Source organism: Amblyomma maculatum, chromosome 3 (genome assembly GCF_055883805.1).
Source record: "Amblyomma maculatum isolate TAMU_Amacu chromosome 3, ASM5588380v1, whole genome shotgun sequence".
In the NCBI taxonomy this organism is placed as follows: domain Eukaryota; kingdom Metazoa; phylum Arthropoda; class Arachnida; order Ixodida; family Ixodidae; genus Amblyomma; species Amblyomma maculatum.
In genome coordinates this window covers 74,785,466-74,806,777 of record NC_139346.1, presented here as the reverse complement: position 1 = coordinate 74,806,777, position 21,312 = coordinate 74,785,466, and the positions used below count along the sequence as shown (strand labels likewise).

General features: G+C 48.8%; 1 protein-coding gene across 1 annotated transcript in view; it reads right to left on the bottom strand.

The window, feature by feature from the left end:
• The window catches only part of LOC146194991 (uncharacterized), a 35,493-nt gene extending 16,286 nt beyond the window's left edge, over nucleotides 1–19,207 (bottom strand). The window contains exons 1-2 of the mRNA XM_084596692.1: nucleotides 18,841–19,207; nucleotides 3,836–3,945 (exon numbers count right to left, since the gene is read on the bottom strand). Of these exons, the coding sequence (XP_084452818.1) occupies nucleotides 3,836–3,945; nucleotides 18,841–19,207 (477 nt within the window). The remainder of the gene's footprint in view (nucleotides 1–3,835; nucleotides 3,946–18,840) is intronic.
• Nucleotides 19,208–21,312: the final 2,105 nt, after the last annotated feature.

Here is a 21,312-nt window from a genome sequence, read left to right as displayed (position 1 = left end):
TTCATTTCAAAGGAGAAACAACACAGACACCGAAAGCAATTTAAGTACACACTAAAATGTACTATGCTTCTCTTTCTTCACTTGACATCTGTTTTTATGATATTTTTCAATAAAGATGAACTAAACTAGGAAATTTTGAATACTTGTATGCTCCCACTAGATATACTACTTGGTATGTCATTGGAGCTAGCTTGAATAAGTGCAACCTTTCTTCTGTTTCATTGTAGTACACAATATCATGGCTGTCTGTAACGGGGGCTTTTGATTTTAAATAATGAGACTGGTGAAGCGAAAATACCAATACCTGCAAAAGCTGGTATCAAATTTCAGCACATAACTGATTTCCCTGTCTGCAGTTAGCAGCTTGTTGTCTTCAGTGCACAGTCATCCACTTCCATCGGGATGGGTGTTGAGCCACGAGGAGGTTGTAAGTGCCCTGTTGCAGGTGGTAGTGGACCAAGTACCACTGCAGCTAGGTGTGTTTTCTTAGCTCTACAGGCTACCTGGTCGGCCTCTACCCTGGCTTCTCTGGTGGCAGGCTTCTCTGTTTCAACCTTTGTACTGACGAGAGATTTCAGTCCAATAGGCACCTGTGTACCTGAAAAATGTTCAATATTTAGAATGGTTGGCAAGTACCCCATCTACGTTTAATGTAATCACATAGCTCTCTTTAATGCGTTTTCGCAACAATACTACAGCTTTCTCAATAATGACTTGCCAACAGAACGGTGCTCCCATGCTGTCAGTGTTGCCACATAATGCGTGCGAGTAGCTGAAGGCCGCGCTTGCGATGCTTCCTACAAACCGATATCTATAAATATAGTGATGTTTACAGATTTAAAGTTTTTCATGCGTTCATTTTCAGGTGCTGTATAAAGTGAACTGCCCATAACAAAACGTAAACATTCTGAACCTGCTACACATGCACAAATATTCGGAAAGTGGAGAACTGATATATCTAAAAACTTTGCACAGACAAACTGTTTGTTGAGTTTCAAGATCTCAGCAAAATTTGGAGACATATTAGCAGCACAAACAAAAAAGACACAATGCAGGGTAGTAGACTACTACACCGTTTCATGAACAATCCAGCAGGTCCTTATTTTTTAACGTCGTGTCTCGCATGTTAATCCAGTTAATATATGTGCTCCGAGTTTCTTTTCTTAGCGCGCCAGTGCACACCAAAAGCCTTGCATCATTCACGGAACAAAATTAACTATTTGAACTCCAAAATATTCTTACTTCTACAGGAACAGCTACAATATTTGAATTGCTTCCAGAAGGATCCTCAAGCGACGGTTGAACATGTGCATAGAAGCACATGAAGACATAACAGTTGTACTAATTTGCACAGCGTACGTACTAGGCCATAGAGACATCATATGCAGTACAATGCAAAGATGTTCAGTACAGTTGAAAATAAACACGTAAATACTCGTATGTCAAACGATTTGCATCAGTCACTGGACAAAATGAACCATCTAAAATATTCTTCCCTCTACAGCAAGAGCTGCGGTATTGGATCACATCCAGTAAGTAGCTAAAGCGATAGTTGAACATATAACTGCATGACAGCACAAATAGATAGCTACAGTTCTAGTTTATATAGCTTCAAGCAATAGATCCATCATATATGTGCGCGAAATATTGTAAGGTTATATATACCGCCTAAATTTAACGGTATACATATGGTATTGATGCCGTGATCACAGTGCTAACCATCCAGTGGAAACTTGCGTAGTGCTGAGGTTTTTCAGGCTTCCTGGCAATGATGGTTTGCTATGCTAGGAAAAGAAGGAAACCTGTGCGTAATCAACATAGCGTAAATGGCAGTTTTATTATTCTGCACATGAATGAGAATGAAAGGAGCCAGCAGTCTGCGAGCCCAAGGTAATAATAGGGGATATCTTTTTTTTATCTGTGTACCGCGTTATTTTTTCTTCTGCTTTGTATCTAATTATCTTTCTCCCTAAAATCATTGCAGGACTATTTCTGGTCAATATCAACCATAAAAGTGTGAAACAAAGGAAAAAACCTACATTTACCTTGGACTTTCACAGTTTTGGCTCCTTTAATTGTATCATAACGAGAACCTCATTTCCTCTACGAGCTGTAAAATTATAAGCATTTTTAGCGAAGGGGGAGGGGGACAGTTGGTCTGTATTCTTATAAGTGTGCTGTATTATTTTTTTATTATAAGCCCGGTTTGGTTTATGGGGTTAAACGCCGCACAGCACTGACATGGCACAAAACATGTATTACGCGGGCGCCTTGCATGCTCTTCCGTCGAAAAACGGCCGCTGTCCCTTAGGTATAGCTGTGGACCGTCCTAACCCACTGCGTCACCCGAACAATAGTCCTGATCACCTACGTTAGTGTATTTTAATTCATAGTTCAATGTGCGCAGCTCGCATCATCTTATTTTTATTTCCTTATGCGCGTTCAAAATTAACGCGCCAGGAAACATGAGCTATAGCTGACGACTGCGCACGGAGATGGAAAATCCGCGCTCGTACCGCGCGCAGAACGCGAGCTCCCTTTCATGCATTTTCAGTGCCTTAACTTGTAGCTGTGGTCCTTTTGCAAGAGCTGCCGAAATCTCATTCTGTAGGCTACAATGTTTTCCCACATTATGCGCGCAAGATATCTGCGCCTGAAAACTTGTGTTAGGTTTCATGCACACCCCTGCAAGACTCCGAGCCGTGTTACGCGTGTTTGAACAATAACTCACAACCCAGAAAACTTACCATTTCAGGGAGAAACTGCGTCGGCAACCCGACGAATTTCAGGCGTTGATGTCTCACGTTCAGGCCAGTTAGCTGCGTCGAACTAGAATTGTACTCGTATGCGTAAAGGGAAAAGTGGCGACAACAAACCCTTAGTTCCTGGCGCTTGTCTGACGATGATAGCCCGATGCGTTAGAGCTATCTTTTCCGCTTCACACCTTGTTTTGTTGGGACACGATGTCGCATTGTGACATCTTTTCAGTCCTCGGATTAAGGCCAAATACACAGCAATTGTGGTCCATTCCGAACCAGAAACAAAGCAGCACCAGTTGGTATCCCGAGATTTCAAAACGGACAACCGGACAACACATGCTTTTGCGAGCAGTCGGATCCCTGTCAGCGGGAAGTGTTCTGTTTTCATCAAGATGGGCGCAGAATTCTTAACTTTTTTTATTACACAATAATAACTAACGAACAAGTATTACTTCAAGAAACAATAGTGCTTAGTGTAAAATCTCGAATACCCAAAAATATTACACGTGACGTCATACGGCCCTGGCCAATAATACCGCTTGCCCCAATGACGTCGCATGGGCTGGGTGGTTGAAAACGCACGGTGGTGAGTCGCTCTAGTCGGCTGCGAGCGGCAATTTTCAAAAAATATTTGTAAATTATAGCTAACACGCAGAGCTTTTCGAATATCATCTCAATGCTCGCTAAGCCATCTCTAAACATCAAAATACGCAAATATGCAAAAGTAGCATTAAAATACGACCGCAAATGGCGTTTCAGGGGCGCTTTAAGAAGATCGCCCGCTTTGACAGCCAAAAAGGACGCATTTTCGGTGTCAGTACAAAGAGAACTGCCTGGGGATTTCAGTGATAAACCCAGTACCATGAGAGGTTCCTGAAGACGTGCTGAAAGCTTGGACGAATTATGAAATGGCTTCAAAAAAGAAAAAGGTTCTAATTGTTTGCGGCTCGCAGAGTACCAGGCCATAACCTGTATGTTGGATTATTGAAAAGTAAAACACATACTGTGCGAGGTTAATGTGATCAAGCCAGATGCATTGCCTGAGCTAAGAGCGGAGCAACAACTTCTGCACTCACCTTAGCCTTCTTGCGAACCGTGAACTGGTAGTGGCAGATTTGACACCTCCCAGCCGCCGTGCGTTCTATCCAGCTCTCCAAGCAGTCCTTGTGAACATACCCAATCGTGCCTGAAACAGGAGGATGGCAGCGGTTTGTTTACATAATTGAGGAAAGCGACTTAAGGCTGGCGAACTGTCAGTAATGAAAATAACAGGCACGTAGCTGAAGTACCGTCATTTCTATCCACACTAACATGTTATTAACTTTTTCATTAGGGTTCTGAATACAATGTGCGGAGATAAATTCTCAGCCACTGTGGGCGCAACTTGATGAAGGCCAAACTAAAGAATTACAGGATTGCACTTCAGTCTGTTTAAGGAGAAGTGGCGAGAGCCATCTTACAGGGCTGTTTACGCTAACCGCTTGGTCATTGTTATCGCTACTATCATGACGATCTCTATAACAATTACCCTTATCAACTAAGTGAACAGTCATTGTGATCGCTGATGTCATCATTATCATTCGGTGAATGTACTGTCACTGTCATAGTTATCATTATCATATATCGCGACTATCACCCTTACGCTATACAAGGAGAATTGCAGGTTTCTTACAATCCCGGCGTGGTGTGGTGCTTTGCGCACTGTGGAGCGAATGAAAAAGGAAAACGAAAACAAAAATGGGGAGAACAACTAAACGGGCAGCGAAGCGGGTCAGAACGACTAGTGTCGAAAGGTTGCGTGGAAGAAAACGCGTAAATTGGCTGAAGACCGGATGGAGAGGGGTTGTATTCCCAGTGGTTGGTTGGTAACAACTTTATAGTCCTGCAGAGCTTTTGCCGACGCGGCCTTAGGTCTCCCACGTGGGGACGTCGAGGTGTTTCCTCGTCGTCGCCTCGCGGGCCTTCTGGACAACCCAGAGTTGGTCATCGAGGCTGGGGCGGCGCAAGGCAGCGGCCAAACGCGACGGGAGGGTTCTAGCGTTAGCACCATGCGGGTTGTTGTTACAGTCCTGGAGCATGTGAGTTAAAGTAGCTATATCAGCGTGACAGACCTTGCATATATTTGTCGGGTACGTGCCGGGGTAGAGCCGGTGGTATTGTTCCGGGTTTTGGTACTTGAGCGGCTACAGTTGTCTAAGGGCCGCCGCGTGCGCCTTGCTCAGCTTGTCGCTGGGCGGAGGGAAGGCTCGGCGGGCCAGACAGAAGGACGTGGTAATTTCGTTGCAGCTGGTCAAGCAGTTTGGTGCTGGACCATGAACGACGGTCGCCGGCGCAGTTCGCGAGCTCGTGCGCCTTGGCATGTGCCGTCTCGTTTCGGTTGCGATGAGTCTTTGACACTTTGCCGATGTGCACCTGTCACCACTGAATTCTTGTTTGAAATTTTACCTCCCGCTGGACTTTTCGATTGCTCAGGATTCGAGCCGCTCTCTGTGGGATCCATCCTCCAGCGAAGTGTCTGACCGTTTGACGCGAGTCGTAGAGAACCGTGGTCTACGTCGGATTCGTGAGGGTGAGTGCCATTGCCACTTCCTCCACCTCTTCTGCGCGTTCGCACGCTACACTTGCTGTTATGCGCGCTATTCCACACGAATTAATATGGGTAACCGCAAATCGTGAGCGTTCTGCGAATTCCGCGGCGGCAACAAACCTTGCCCCATGTAGTATCCGTGGCTGTGTAGGAGAGCTCTGGCCCTGGCCACTCTTTGTCCCCGATTGTGTTCCGGGTGGATGTTCCGTGCAATCGAGTCCACTCTTAGCGTTTGTCTGATCGCGTCCGGAATGGGTACTGTCTGGCATTATTCTGCATTGTAACGGAGGGTGAGACTTTCCATGATCTGGCGGCCTGCTGTCGTTCGCGTTAATTTTTCTTGTTGTGAAGAGCGCTGCGCCTCGGCGATTTCGCTAAGAGGGTTGTGAAGCCCGAGCTGGAGCAAGCGGTGCGTGCTGGTGGACTCGGGCAGACCCAATGCTATCGTGTACACCCTACAGATGAGGACAGCGACCTTGGCCAGTTGTAGAATGCCGCAACGTACGTAATATATGGCTAATGACGAAAGCATGTATGAGTTGTATGAGACTCTCCTCCCTCATTCCGTTTCTTATGCTAGTGACCCTCTTGAGGATTCGCATGGCGTTAGCCGTCTTGTGCTTTAATTTTTTGATCGTTTCGCCATTGACGCCGTTGGCTTCGAGTATCATGCCGAGGACCCTAATTGTTTGCACTATCGCGATGGTTGCTCCATATCTCGTGCGTAGTCTGATCTCGTATCCTCGCTTGGTCGCATTCCGACCACTCCCGGGTGGTCTGCCCCGCTCTGTGGGGCGATAGGGTAGGAGTTCCGACTTTTTCGGCGCACATTGTAATCCCGTACCCACAAGGTATTCCTCTATTGTCTCGATTGCTAGTAGCAGTGTCGTTTCGATGTGACAGTCACTGCCTTTATGCACTCAAAGGGTGATATCGTCGGCTTATATGGTGTGCCGGGCGTCTTTCAGCTTTTATAGCTTTTCTGCTGGCCTGATCATGACCAGGTTGAAGAGTGTGGGCGAGATGACGGAGCCCTGCGGGGTTCCGCTGCTTCCCAACGTTCTCGCTTCTAGTTGGAGGTCTCTTTCCACTAAAACAGCTCGCCTGTCTGTGAAGAAATCTTTAACCTAGTTGTACGTGCGTAAACCTAGGTTTTGCCGCGATTTATGGTTTAAGATTGCCGATTGCGCGATTCTATCGAGCGCGCTTTCAAGGTCAAGGTCGAGAATGTTTCTGGTGCCTCTCGTCTTGCCGTCAAGCAAGTGATGCTTCAGTTGTATCATCGCGACCTACGTGGACAATTGTGGGCGGAATGTTATGATGGATGGCGGATATACTCCTTCGTACTCAAAGTGGGCTTGCCAGCGGTTAAGCAATGCGTACTCCATGGCCTTGCCGGTGCTTGACGTTAGCTTTATTGGGAGAAGGTTTTCGAGGTACTGCGCTTTTTTGGGTTTCGGGATTAATATCATTCCCGCAGTTTTCCATTGTTGTGGGAGGGTGCCGCGCTGCTGCCAGCAATCACTGATAAATTCCGTTAACAGTTCCACGGATGTGCCGCCGAGATTCTTCACGGCGGGATTGGACACCCCGTCGGGACCTGACGCCGATCTGCTGTGGAGGTTGTGCAGCGGCGTCCTGATATCTTCTGCATTAAAGTCCGTATCCAATTCTACGTTCGGATCCCCTCATATGGGCCATGTTGTGCTGTCGACGTGTGTGGTAAGTAGTTCGTAACCGGACGGTCACAGCATCTTCACCATACTTCTCGAGCTTCCTGTCTAATACACATGCGAGGCAGTTCCGCTGGTGGGACGTGACTTTGGTTTCGTCGCACAGATACCTGAGCAGGTTCCACGATTCCCCATTGTCTAGTTGGCCGTCGATTGCATTGTATAGCTCATCCCATTGCTGGCGGGTGAGCGTTTGGCAGTGTTCCTCGATGTTGGAGTTGATCTCCGCTATTTTCTTTCCGAGTCTCTGTCCCTTCCACCTGACCAGGACCAAAATTCTTGGCCTCAAAACGGTGCGCCAAGCTGCTGTCCATCTTGTGAGTTTCAAACTCAGATTCGACGGTCTTGGTTGACGCTTTGGCGTCTGCAACCAGCGAGTGGGTTCAGACTTCGAATTGCATGATCGTATCTCCTGAAGACTGTTTTTGGTCTCGTTGCTTTCTCAACTCTTCTAAGTCGGTCCATTGAAATTTTCGCTTACTGCACTGCGCCTTGTCCGGCGTCTGGACGTATATTTCGACGATCATTCAGTCGCTCCCCATGTCGGTCGGTGTTCTTTTCTACGTGGCGGCGGACGAACGTCAGGACCGATGTCGTGTTCTTGGTAGTGGAGTTACCGATTCTTGTCGGGTGCGCTGAGTCCGTTCGTAACGTGAAGTCGAATTCCTGCGCATTTTGCCCGAGTTGTTTTCTCTTGGTCGTCCCGTATCCGTTACCCCATGCCGCGTCTGCCATGTTGAATTGCCCGTTGCAATCAGCGTCCGGGACCCGGCAATCTTGAGCGTCTTTGAACAGTGCACGGAAGCGTTGGCGGTGTTCCGATGGGCTGCTGTATACATTCAATGTGAATATAATTTGTTTCCTCTGCTTGATGGGCATCAGCTCGATGAGAGCGTGTTCCATCTGGACGCCGATTAGTTCGTGCTCAAACAATGTGAGACGTTTCCTAACGAGCGTGCATATACCCTCCCCTTGATTTTGCTGTTGTGCGTTTCGTAGCCAGTTAAGGTAAGTTAAGATATTACGTCCGGTTTACGTGTTGCGTGTGTGATGTGTTGCTGTAGAACCGCCTTTTTGCCGGCGAAGAAAAGGCAGCTTCACTGTCATATTACTATTCCTTGATTATCGTTGTCCGTGGTGCTGCTGAAGCGAGTTGTCCGGCTGCCCTTGATAGTGGTTCGGTTCCGCATCACTGCTCGCCGGTACGTGTCCGTGTTGCGGGACTATGGAGTGATTCATTATTGCTTCATGTTTCCTTGAAGGGTAGTTAGTGGTCTTGTTTGCTAGCCCGAGGACTGTTGCGTGTAGGATCTCAATGGTACTTTTCATTCTGTACAGCACAGTTTTGATGTCTGTAATGTCCGTTCAAACCCGGCTTTCGAAACTGCCCACGTGCTGTTATTATTGTATCGTCCGTTGTTTCGTGGCGGGCGCGTCCGTGTCAGGAATGCCCGTTGGCACCCGATGCCACTACGGCGCGCTCGCGTGTTAGTCCTTGCATCTCCAGCATGATTTTTTGTACTAGTTTGCAGATGACCGCGTTCTCTTTTCGTATTCCTGCGTTTGCAGTGGTAAGACGCCCGACTACTGTGCCGGAGTTCCCGGTTTGGAACCCGACCACGGAGGCTGCGTTTCGATGGAGGCGAAACGAAGAGGCGTCGTGTGCTGTGCGATGTCAGCGCACGTTAAAGATCCCCAGGCGGTCGAAATTACTCCGGAGCCCTCCACTACGGCTCCTCTTTCTCTCTTTCCACTTTCATTCCCACCTTCCTCCCTTCCCTTACGGAGCGGTTCGGGTGTCCACGGAGCAAGTGTGACAGTTACTGCGCCTTTCCCTTCCTGTGAACCAATTTAACTTTAATTTTTTTTTCCTCAGCTCCTCTAAAATGCCATTCTCGGCGTTGTGGTTTTGCTGATGTTTTTGCCTCCCGCCCGGTGTCCCGGACAGCATCCGCCCAGCTCACCCTGTCTCCGGGAGTTGGTGTCGTGGATCTCGATGTTTTCTTATTGCAGCTGTACCTTTACCCCGCCGGGGTGGCGCAGTGGTTACGGCGCTCGACTACTGTTCCCAAGGATGCGGGACCGAATCCCGGCGTCTGCGGTCGCTTTTCAATGGAGGCGAAAAGCAAGACGCCCGTGTGCTGTGCGATGTCAGCGTACGCTAAAGAACCCCAGGTGGCCGAAATTTCCGGAGCCCTCCACTACAGCGTCTCTCATAGCCTGAGTCGCTTTGGGACGTGAAACCCCACAAACCAAACCAAACCAAACCTTTGCCAGCTGCAGGAGCGGAATTTCTCACGCAGACTCGCTGGATGGGCGGGAAGTCTAGCTGTGTTAGTCGGGCATGTGCGTTATGGCGTTCCCATTATCGCCTGCGAATCGCGTACGGAGTCTTGTACCTTGATTTGCAGGTCTTGTCAGCCGTCATGTGACTGTCGCCGCACAGGTTACTCCTGGGCGAGCATTGGTGTCCTTGGCCGAGGTTGCGGTCTCCACTTCCCTTGTAAATGAGGTTGACGGGACTTGGGCGAACATCCATGCGGTGGCCGAGGCGTCCGCACTGGTAATAGATGTCAATTTGCTTGCGATACATGAAATGAACGAGCGTTGCGCTGTTCCTGTTGGACACTGAGTCCGTTTAACACAATCCGCCTTTTGCGCGAGTTTTCTGCGCATGCGCGAAGCCCCAGCGGCGACTGATGAAAACACATTGAGAGGCGTCGACGGCGCTTCTCGTCGCCGCACTCATAGCCAACGCACGGGTGCTGGAGGCGCGTTACGTTCACAGCCTCGGTAAAACGATGCCAACCACCTGTGCCGCTTACGGCTGCCACTCTCGAGGCGTGCCGGGATGCAAGACGCGTTTTGTTAGGTTTCCTTCGGCGAGTCGCGACCTGCAACGGCGTGAAGCTTGGATTAGGGCAACCAAGCGTCAAGAAGTGAATGGGCGACCTTGGCAGCCGACTGCGTGCTCTCGACTGTGCGAAAAACACTTCGTTACAGGTATGTATGCATCTAAAGGAAATGTGCATGATGAAAAGTATCTACCGGAGTTTGCACCAAGCCTGTAACCCACCAGTGATAGCCGCAATGAGCACTTGTTCGGCGCGTCTGATGGCGATGTATTTTGTCGTTTGTTTTATTTATGTGCGAAGGGGCCGGGTAGCGCAGATATCACAGGTGGCTGTGTGCGCTAGACCGTAATATTTAGCATGTTTTATCGCGACTGCCGCCTGACTAAAAAGAAGAAAAAAAGGGTGTTTGTTGTGATGCACCGCCGTTAGCGAGCCGAGTGGTTGAGCTGGTCATGAGGCTCGCGAACGGCAGTGCATTAAAACGCCGTATTTTTTTTTTTCTTGTTAGTGAGGTGGCAGTCACGATAAAACATGCTAAATATTACGGCATAGCGCACACAGCCGCCTGTGATATCTAAGCTACCTATAGCCCTTTCCCACATAAAGATAAGAAGGGACAAAATACATCGCCTTCAGGCCCCGGTGCAACTGAAGCAATCACGCACCGAAGATATCCTCATTGCACCTATCACTGGTGCGCTACAGCCTGGGTGAAAACTCCAGTAGGTACTTTTCATCATGCCTATTTCGCTTAGATGCATACATACCTGTAGTATCTATGTTTTTGCCGCTCGGAGCATATGACGCACTTGACACTTGCACGACGCACAGTATTTTTTTTTTCTAATAAAAGGCTCGCCTTCGTGCACGCCAAAGCATCCGGACTTTGTTCCTTTAATGTACGCAATCAGATGCACTTCGTTAGGGAGCTTGATAATCGTCGTCTTCGTCCAACCGTTTGCAACGGCAAGGAAACCGCCCGGCACAATAAATGAGTCTCCTGGAGGGTTCATGCTCGTTCACTTGCAGAGTGGATCGTTCCTGACCGAGATGCGCATCCGATATGTAGGAGATTCACATGTGTCACCAAGTTGTTGATTCCGCAGAAATCGCGGCGGAGGCAGAAATGAACGTTGGAGATCCTTTCACAACAGAATGACCATTCTCTGCGCACCGAGAACCTTTTCACCACTGCGACCACATCCGTTCTGACTCCTGAGGCCAGAAACCGGCTACAGCTCTGAATCATCCATTGCCAGAAAAATGCAGCGAGTTTCCTGCAGGTGTGCATTCGGGCCGGGACAATGCCCTTTTCACGGGGTGTGTATATGTGACTCTCTGCCGATCTTCGTGGATGAAATCCTATAGCTGCACGGTTGTAGATGACGCGAGGAGGAAGCGACGCCCATTGCACCATGCCGGCGCCGCGGTGACCGCATTGTGCTCGGTAACTCAAGACACCCCGCGCATATGCGCCGCTCAAAGTCACAGGAGACGATTCCACCTAGCTCTGCAGCATCAACAAACCCCTGGCTGCTTTGCCCTTTGAGATCCCCCTCTCTCTCTCTCTCTGCCCCCACGCTCTCCTGTCTGCCGAAAACCTGCACGCTGAGAGCGTCTCATTCTGTCACGTCGAACACGGCCCGCGCTACACGCTCTTACAATACGAAGATTGTATATGCGTACGTGCGTTATTAGTGGATTGTGAAAGCGCTCTACCTTCCCCCATACTGCGTGAACATGATATGCTGCAATCACTGTCACTACTTTCCGCTCCGAGGCCAAAAAAGGGGGGAAGCTTTCGCTTTCTACCAGCGTTGGCGTGGCCATTTCGTATGGTGCGCTCTCGCGTCGTCTGCTACACTGCCGCTCAATGTGTTTCCCGCCCGCTCCCGCATGATGGCGCCACATCCTGCCGCAAAAGGCGGATAACAACCTCGGTTGTAGTGCCTATGCGTTTGGCCGCCAGTGCCACTGGGTTTCTCGACTTTGCAATGTCCTCGACCAGTGATTGTTGTCCGCTGTCAGTGGAGACGCCATGAACCACTCCCTTGGTTGTATAATCGGGTGCCGTTTCGTACGCGTAGACTGCGTGTGGTTTGCTTTGGATGTGAGTTTGCTACATTTGGCATAGCGGTCCGTGTTCCTTCGTTTCGGTGTGCTGACGATGATGACGTTCTGGTGTAAATTGGGACAGACCATGTCTTCTGCACCTTCGTCTCCCGTTATGCCGGTGGCTGCGAAGATTGCGGCGGTGACCGTCGGAGAGCCGACCATAACGATTTCAAGGCCGCCCTTTGGTCAAACCACGATTTTGATTTCCTCATTCGGTAGTCTGTGCATGCGTCCCGATTTTATAACCTTACCTTTGACATCCTTGTATTTCATGCCTTGCTGGATGGCGTCAGGCACAGTCTTTCTTGCCGCGACGTTTTGGGCAGGATTAACAACGTGATCTTGGGGTTTCGAACCCCGCGCTTCAGTGGTCTTTCATCTGGCTTCTTCGGTGATTTCATCGGCGGGAATGCTTTCCCCATCGCTTGCACTTTAATTCTTGAGTCACGTTCGTCAGCCTGTGGCGCTTGGTTCGAAACAGTCCGTACATGTGTCACCGCGTCCGTCAGCGGCGCGCAGCTGTTGCGCCGGCCAGGCCTAGAGTCTGGCGTACACGCCTAGGTCCAGCGAGGCTACAGCGTGATCGGAGCACAGAAAACTCACTATCTATGCGAAGAATGGTGCCCCACTTCAAAACTGGGTACCCGTCGATGCCTCTCGACTTCAAGGAGCCGCTGATGAAATATTGGCAGTAAAATACGTTTGAAATTGCTGCGGAAACATCTGTAAAACAGAGCCGATGAGAACGCGTCTGCTCACCTCGGCGATCGCAGCGCTATCCTTGATTCCCAGTGGTGGTAGTTTTTTTCTTGTGCGGTTTACAGGAAATTAAAGGCGCAGTATCGGTCACTCGCGGAATCCCGCTATCCTCACCGTAGACAAGGGGAATTATGATCAACGTTTCATGATCCGGGGTGTAACGCAGGTGGTAAGCGCTGGGCTAGGGATCCAAGGGATGCAGGTTCGATTCCTGGTGGGGACAAGATTGATTTATGAAGGCGAAAGCTTTTAATGCCTCATCGTTGTCGACCGAAGGTTGCCAGGAGACCTTGTCGACGGGGTTCTAACACTGCCACGTTATAAGCGCAATATCCTTGGCGTAAACTTAATTCCACACAAAGTAATCACGAAAGCGAAGCCCAAATGCAAGCACACTATACTTTAAGCATCAATCACAATGTTGAACCGCGAATAGTTTTGTCGCATCTTTGCTTAGAGGCAGAGCTGAATAAAGGAGCATGACTTTGAAGCACGCGAAAAATGAAAATTGTTTTTAAAAATGAACCAGGGTAGCAAAACACGCAAAGGCGGTAGTGTGCTGTTCGATGTCCATAACGGTTATAAATCCCCAGGAGTTCCGCTTTGTTCGAAACAGTCCGTAGACGTGTCATCGCTTCTGTCGGCGGCACACGTTTCGCCGGCTAGGCCTAGCGTCTGGCGTACACGCCTAGGCCCACCGAGGCTACGGCGTGGTCGGAGCGCTGAAAACTCACTATCTCTGCGAAGAATGGTGGCCCACCTTAAAACTGGGTATCTGTCGATGCCTGTCGACTTCAAGGATCCATTGGTGAATTATTGGCAGTAAAATAAGGTTGAAATTGCTGCGAAAACATGTGTAAAATAGAGCTAATGCTACGGTGCTCGGTGCGAACGCGTCTGCTCACCTTGGCGATCGCAGCGATATCCTCGATTCCCAGTGGAGGATTTTTTTTTGTGCGGACATACGGACACACACTGGCGTTCTATAATTTGTGTGACGGAAATTAAAGGCGCAGTATCTGTCACTCGCGGAATCCCGCTATCCTCATGGTAGACATGCACCATATGCATCCTTCCTTCCATCTGACAAGGCAAAGAGACTTATGATCGACGTTTCATGATCAGGGGTGTAATGCCGGTGGTAAAACGCTGGGCTGCGGATGCAAGGGATGGAGGTTCGATTTCCGGTGGAGACAAGAATAATTTATCAAACAGAAAGCCTTATGCCTCATCGTTGCCGACCGAAGGTCGTCAGCAGACCTTATCGACGGGGTTCTTAACACTACCGTGTTAAAAGCACATTACCCTTGGCGTAAATAAACTTGATTCGCACAAAGTAATCACGAAAGTGAAGCCCAAATACAGACACACTATACTTTAAGCATTAATCACATTGCTGCTTGGGTTCCCTATATGCAGAAAACTCCAATGCGGGAACCTGAACCACGCCTATGTAAAGGAAGATGGGACCAAATGAAGAAAACAAAGCTGTGCCCAAATGAGAATGCTTGAAAAGTTGCGAAAGTACTACAGAATCTGCACTGGAGAAATGCGAAATCCTGAACATTGCTGCTGCATGGCGGTCAAAAATACTCCGGTGCCCTCCACTACCACCATCCCTTTTTCTCTTTCCACTTTTAAGACTACTGTTCCCAAGGACGCGGGACCGAATCCCGGCCTCGGCGGCACCTTTTCGATGGAGGCGAAAAGCATGGCGCCCGTGTGCTGTACGCACGTTAAAGAACCCCAGGTGGTCGGAATTTCCGGAGTCCTCCACTATGGCATCTCTCATAGACTGAGTTACTTTGGGACGTTAAACCCCACAAACGAAACCAACCATTCCCACCTTAATCCCTCCCCTTACGATGTGATTGAGGTGTCTACAGAAGAAATGTGGCAGATACTGCGCCTCTCCTTTCTCATGACTCAATTATAATTTCCTAGAATTCTTGAATATGCACTGATATCGCACAGAATTGACACCGTGATATGTGTACAGATACCGCCCCTCTATTGAACAGTCTTGGCGCTTAAACATAAAATGCTGCATTGCGGAATTTTATTTGTTGTTGTCCTCATAAAGATGGCGCATAACCACTATGGGGCTAAGATACATCTAGAGAGCATGTCCCGTAATGCCACGAAATAACGTTGGGCCCAACTCGTTAACCGCCCGTCATAGCGGCACACGAAAGCAGCTTAGTCTACTGCTCTCATAGGGCAACGGCCCATTTACACTCATCTGCCAACTTTACGACTGAGCTACTCCGTGTTAACGAGGTAGTAAGATGAGATGGTGTCTGTTTGAAAGCTTTGATGGAGGACGGTAGCGTTATATTTATTCCAATGAAAGACAGGTTGAAAGTGGCCGCCATACACGCAAGTGGAAATTAAAATTAGCTTCCGGATATCCGAGGAACAGCAAAGGTTTTGCCGCGGGCTAAATCGACATAAAATGGCTTCGACGAAAGAAAGCCGCGATTACTATGCATCACTTGTCAGATTGAGTGATTGATTTTTGATTGATTTATAGGAAGGGAAGGCGCAGTAACTGTCTCACTTGTTTTCTGTGGACACCTCAACCGCGGCGTAAGGGAAGGAAGGTGGGAGTGAAAGTGGAAAGAGAGAAAGAGGAGTAATTTCGACCACCAGAGGGATCTTTAACGTGCGCTGACACCACACAGCACACGGACGCCTTTTCGTTTCGCCTCCATCGAAACGCAGCACTCTCAACGCGCAACAGAGATGATGGAAAGGCTGAAAAAACAATGAAATAAGCAACACAGCGGTGGGCTGAGGAATACTGTCGGGCTGCTTTTAATGTACACTGGCAGAGTGCAGTACATGGCACCATCTATTGTCGTGGACACCGTTACCGCACCAACCAAGGATAGCTGTGACAGCCCGGCTTCGAGCGGTATGGAGGTGGTCACGTATTTTCATTCAACAGTGGTTAGGAAATGGTATCGATTGCATTTTTAGAGCGCAGCTCTTGGGCGTCCGTTCCTGGGTTTCGCGTCGGCGTCGTCGTCGGCCTCGTAACCAGCTCTGCCCCCCTTTCATCCCCCCAGCGCTAGCAGCGACCGACTGATACCGCTGGATGCCGCTGACGCCGCTAGAGAGTCAAGATAACGTGACTGCATAGAACACCGTCGCCGCCATGCAGAAAAAGGAGGGGACCCTATTGCAAAAACCAGTGCCACTGGGAGCCAGCGCCCCAGCGCCATACCTGATTATGGTCCCAGTATGACGCTGGACACTGGGCGCACTGGGACGCGGCATACTGGGACGCTCCGCGCTGGCGGCACTGGTCGTCCGAAAAAAAAGGCGTGGAATAAAAATTAAAAAGTAACGAAACAAGTTAGGTACATAAAAAAACCTAAAAAAAGTAAAAAAAAGAAAAGAAAAAAAAATTAGTGCACCAAGCGTGCCTCGAACTAAGTTCTCTAGGTACATACCACTTACTAACTCAGCACGCTAACCACACGGCCACGCCGAGAACTGGATTTTCTTTAACATTTTTGCATTTTATGTCATGACCCGCATTTATAAGGTTGGGACTTCATGTTTCGCAGTCTACAGGCCATTGCTACCGCTCTAACAATAGCAACTTCTTGATCATTTCAGCTTGCTGTCTGCTCTCACGACTTGCAACTAATGTTCTGGGTGCCTATGCGCGCTATTTTGTGCACTGGAATCATTTTAACATGTGGAGTTTGACATCGCTGTCAAATTTATCAACGCCGGCTCTTGGGTGGTGCTCTGCTACCGTGGGCGTAATTTTCGCTGAACACGGAGCTTTAGTAGAAGCCTTCAAGGAAAAACGTGCGACCAAGCTTCAATACCGCCAAGCGCCGCAGCGATGACCCTAATTGCATGTAACTAAACCTTATTTGTATGTAAACATTGCGGGAAGCGTTGCGATGACCGAGGGCTCCGCTGCTTGATACGCAGAGTAAGAAGGAGCGCAAAAGCTTGAGAAACACGCCAAATATTATGTATTACAAGCGCTGTATGTTGTTGCTTTTTCTCTCATGGACCCATCGCTCGGTAAACTACTCTCTTCCTCGTTTTAGTTTTTCTTTCTGCTGTTGATACTGGGCCGTGGTGCAGGCTACGCTCGCCTGCGATTGAGCCCGCATTGAACAATTTGGCAGTAATCATTGTGTTAGAGTGCCCTTAAGATCAGCTGTGAAGTTGGTTATGCTTGGTAGCCCACATTATTCAATTCCAGCTTTATTAGTGCGTTAATCGTCAGTCTGTCATGAGATCGAGGCGCGGCGATCGTTGTCGCTCTCGAAACGCTCGAAACGACCTATCGAAACATGGAAACTCTAGAAAAAAGATACTGCCTTTGTTTTCTTACAAATGCGCAACGTCTTCGCAGCAAAAAGCGCTTGCTTGAACCATATTTTTCATATGCCCCCCGATGGTCGATTGAAAGTACGCTGTTGCCCTGTTGGCCCCTGAGGGATGCTACTCCGGCTGACGCCGCACGCCGCACCGGCTATACTGGGGCACTGGGACCAGTGCGGCCCCAGCGCACATACAGCGCTTCTCCCAGTGCATCGCGGATGCCAGCGACACACCCAGCGTCAAAAGTCTAATCCCAGCGTTTTTCTCCCATCGCACCAGTGCAGCCAGTGTCTTCCCGTTACTGCTCCAGTGAATATCGCAGACCTCCAGCGTGCCCAGCAGATCCAGTGCAAAACCAGCGCGAAAATCTTACTGGTTTCGCACTGGAGACGCTGGTTTTTGCAATAGGGGAGGGTCCCCCCCCCCCCCCGTTCCTGTGTGGCGGATAGGGTGCTTTTCAGTTGCCGACGCGCCGGTTATTTCACGTAGGCCCCGGCACGTCGATGAATACGTGACCACCTTCCCACGGCTAGACCTGGTTCTTGGCGCTGCGCAAGCGAGGGTATCATATTGTTTGCGTTGGCATCGGCGGCGTTGTCCCTGAAACCAACTCCGCAGCTGGGGTTGACTCACTATCGGCGTCAGCAGCATCAGTCAGTCGCTGCTATCTCTTCCCTCCTCCCTTTATCGCGTTGTCCGCTTGCTGCGCGCGCTTCTGCCCCCATCGTTTGCTGCTGGGTGTACACGCCGCCCCCCTCCCCCCTCTTCCTGCGAGTCTCCGGTTGTCAAAGCGCCGGCTCGAACTTAATTCCTTTCTTCGCGCACTCTAAAAAATTCTGTGATAGCGCATACATGTGTTGCTCGATTTCTTTGCCTCAATCTATCAAAAAGGTGAAACAGCTTATTTACTGCGCTCAAATTTCGCATTAGGAAGTAACCTAATCGTCGGTAATTTTTTTGTTCACCCCCTATCTCCGAGGGCAGGTGATTGCGTTGGCTGTGTGGTAACATCCCTCCAGTTACAGTGCTCACATTGACATAGAACATAGCAGTACGAGGCCATCGGCCGAGGTATTGTAGTGCGCTCGAGCACTCGCATTCGAACCACACAAAATCATACGCAGCACCTAAGTATATTCAAGCTCCATATATTTAACTTCTTTCAGCTTACTGATCTTGTGAGCACTGGCTAGGTTAGAAAACATTGCCACGAATACAAACACTACGTATCAAACGAAAGTTGAATGAGAAGTTGAAGGGCTAAATTCGAAAAACACAGTTGCGCCAACAATTTACATGCCTAAGAAGTGCGTTCGTTTTACTTCATGTGCGAAGAAAGGAAAACCTGCACTATAAAGTATCGACGTCTTGGTCTCTTTTACATATCACCTCTTTATAGTGAATTCTGTATGCATATCTTATAAAACAACACATTCGCCTCACTTAGATCGTTTTATATGATTGTAAGGCCCAAAGCGACTCAGGCTAACGGAGACTACTTGCTGAGGGGTCCGGAAATTTCGCCCTCTGATATTCCTGACGAAATTGCCACAGACGCAGCTTACAGCCAACGACTACTTAATGACGTATGAAACGATGCGAACATCAGGGCTATCTAAAAGCAGTGCGGAAATTTAGGAATAAGAAAGAATTGTGTAAACTCTGTATTTGCTTACCCCGGCAGTTGCACGGCTGCACAAGAGGCCGCTTGCGGCCGCCGAAGAAGCAGATGCGGCACATGGGGGCACCCTCGCTGCTTAGGCTCAGTGAGGAGTCGTCCGAGGTCTGGTCGCCCAAGTCGACCATCGAAGAAGTCGAGTCGGTGCATGTGGAGGACCCCCACTCCCCATCTAAAAAGGACTGCGATGAACCGATGTCTTCCTTCGTGGTCGCCTCGTCGTCCTCATTAGCTGCCACCTCTCTGTCGGTCGAAGGCGTGGCGTTCGGTAAATGAAGGTCCGCGGGCGCGACCTCACTGACCAGGGCTTCGCCCACGTCTACGACCACGCTATCTTCTCTCATTGGGGTCAGGACGACAACCATGTTGAAAGTGATAACTTCTTGCCTCGCAGCCACCTTAAGCTTCGGACCCACAGTAACGTTTGCTTGAGCCTGAGTTGGCTGTCATATGAGGATCAGCTGAACCGTGGGACGCCGTCTGCACGTGAGGCTTGCGGACGCCAAGACGTGGCAAGTTTGGGTTTGTTTGGAACGTTCTTCGTCTTCTTTGATGCGACACGTGGCGATGAATGTATTTCAAGGCGTTGTTTTCCTTTGCGAAGAGTATTTTGGGGACTTGCTTTGCGTCCGCCAACTAGTCTACATGGATTATGTTTCTTGTTTAAAAAGAGGTTGGATAAAATATTTAGAAACAGAGGTAGATTTTAGCCAAATAGCGTCGTATACAAGACTGCTCGTGCACCGATTACCTGCAAAGAGGTCAGGATTAGTTGTGCTCACTCCAAGAACAAAAAAGATGTTAATGCCTTGCGCACACACCATGGTTCGTGAGCGTGTTGCCACTCTGTCTCTCATTACCATAGTATGAATATGGCCTTGAAAGCAGAAGCAGAACGACCCCTGTAAGCCAGAACTGGTGAAGCGGGTTTTCTAATTGAGGTCTTTTATAAATTAAAACGTGTGAAGCGACAAACGTTTCGCCATTCGCGTTCCTATTCACGTCCTCAGGCACAGCCCATCCTTCTAGAATATTCAAAAGGCAAATTATTAAACTCGAGAAAAATAAACAAATGGGAAGGCAAACTATATCAAGAAAGAGAGGGTAACATATATAAGACAATAAGTCGTTTCATTGTTGTCTTGAACATCATAAGTTTTTCCGTGCAGATAATAATCTGTTTTATTGCAAAAGCAATATAATACGCCAGGTGTAGATAGATAGATAGATGGATTTATTGATAGGAAAAGGCAGAGAGGTTGGCCCGAATAATTCAAATCTGGCCTGCTACTCTGCACTGGGGAAGGGGAAGGAGAGAAGAAAGAAGGTCATGATGGGTGACGATGTGGGAGAAGGCATATGAAATATATATACAGACACAGCAGCTTGCTTTACAAACGTGAATCAAGTCCACTGGCGCTCAAATAACGGCAAAGAGCGCGCACTGCCTGGATGCCCTTCCCCTTGTCCTGCCAAGCGCCCAGCAGCAGTTCCTCCGACAGAGGCCTCTTGTCTAAATGCTTCAAGGAAGCAGCTAGCACATTTCTTTCGTTCGCATACTCTGGGCACACCAATAATACATGGTCCACAGTCTCTGGGATGCCACAAGTTAAACATTCCGGTGAGTCCATCTGTCCAATTAAATGTAAGTACTTGCGCGTGAAAGCCACGTTTAAACGAAGTCGATGTATCAAGCATGCCTGATGACGCGGAATATCACGCGGAACAGTAAATTTAAATGTTCGATCAAGCTTTCTTGGACGCATGTGTCGGGCGTCTGGTTGAGCCCAGTAAGTCGCTGTAGCAATATTCATACAACTCTTTAGAAGACACGTCGTATCCGCTCTTGAAAAAGGCACAGCTGTTTGGAAGCCATTGATGAGAGCGCTTTTCGCTTCAACATCCGCCTGCTCATTCCCATGGAGGCCGCAGTGGGCAGGAATCCATTGAAACATTATCATGTGGCCTTGCAGCTGGGCAGATGTGATGAGCTCCGTAATGTTTAGTGCCAGGGACTGATAGGCAGTGTGGCGTAAGAAGTTTTCCAAAATTTGTAATGCAGTCTTCGAGTCCGTGAATATACACCATTTTTGAGGTGGTTCCCCACATATATAGCGAATAGATTCCCGAATGGCTACAAGTTCGGCAGCGGTTGATGTAGAGTTATGTCCCAAAAGGAAATGCAGAGTCGTTTTCTGAGCTGGTATGACCACAGCTGCAGCGGATGCCTGTGCTGACACAGATCCATCGGTGTATACGTGAATATAACTGGGATATTCTGACCAGATGTGTGCCAGAGTAAGTTGTTTGAGTCCACTAATTGGTACCATAGATTTTTTTAGTATTCCGGGAACACGAAGGTGCACCAAAGGTTTATCCATCGTCCATGGTGGTTGGGTGGGACGATATGGGAGGGCATATCCTGTCGGTACTTGCGACTGATGGCAGCGGAGTGCAGTTGTAAAACTGC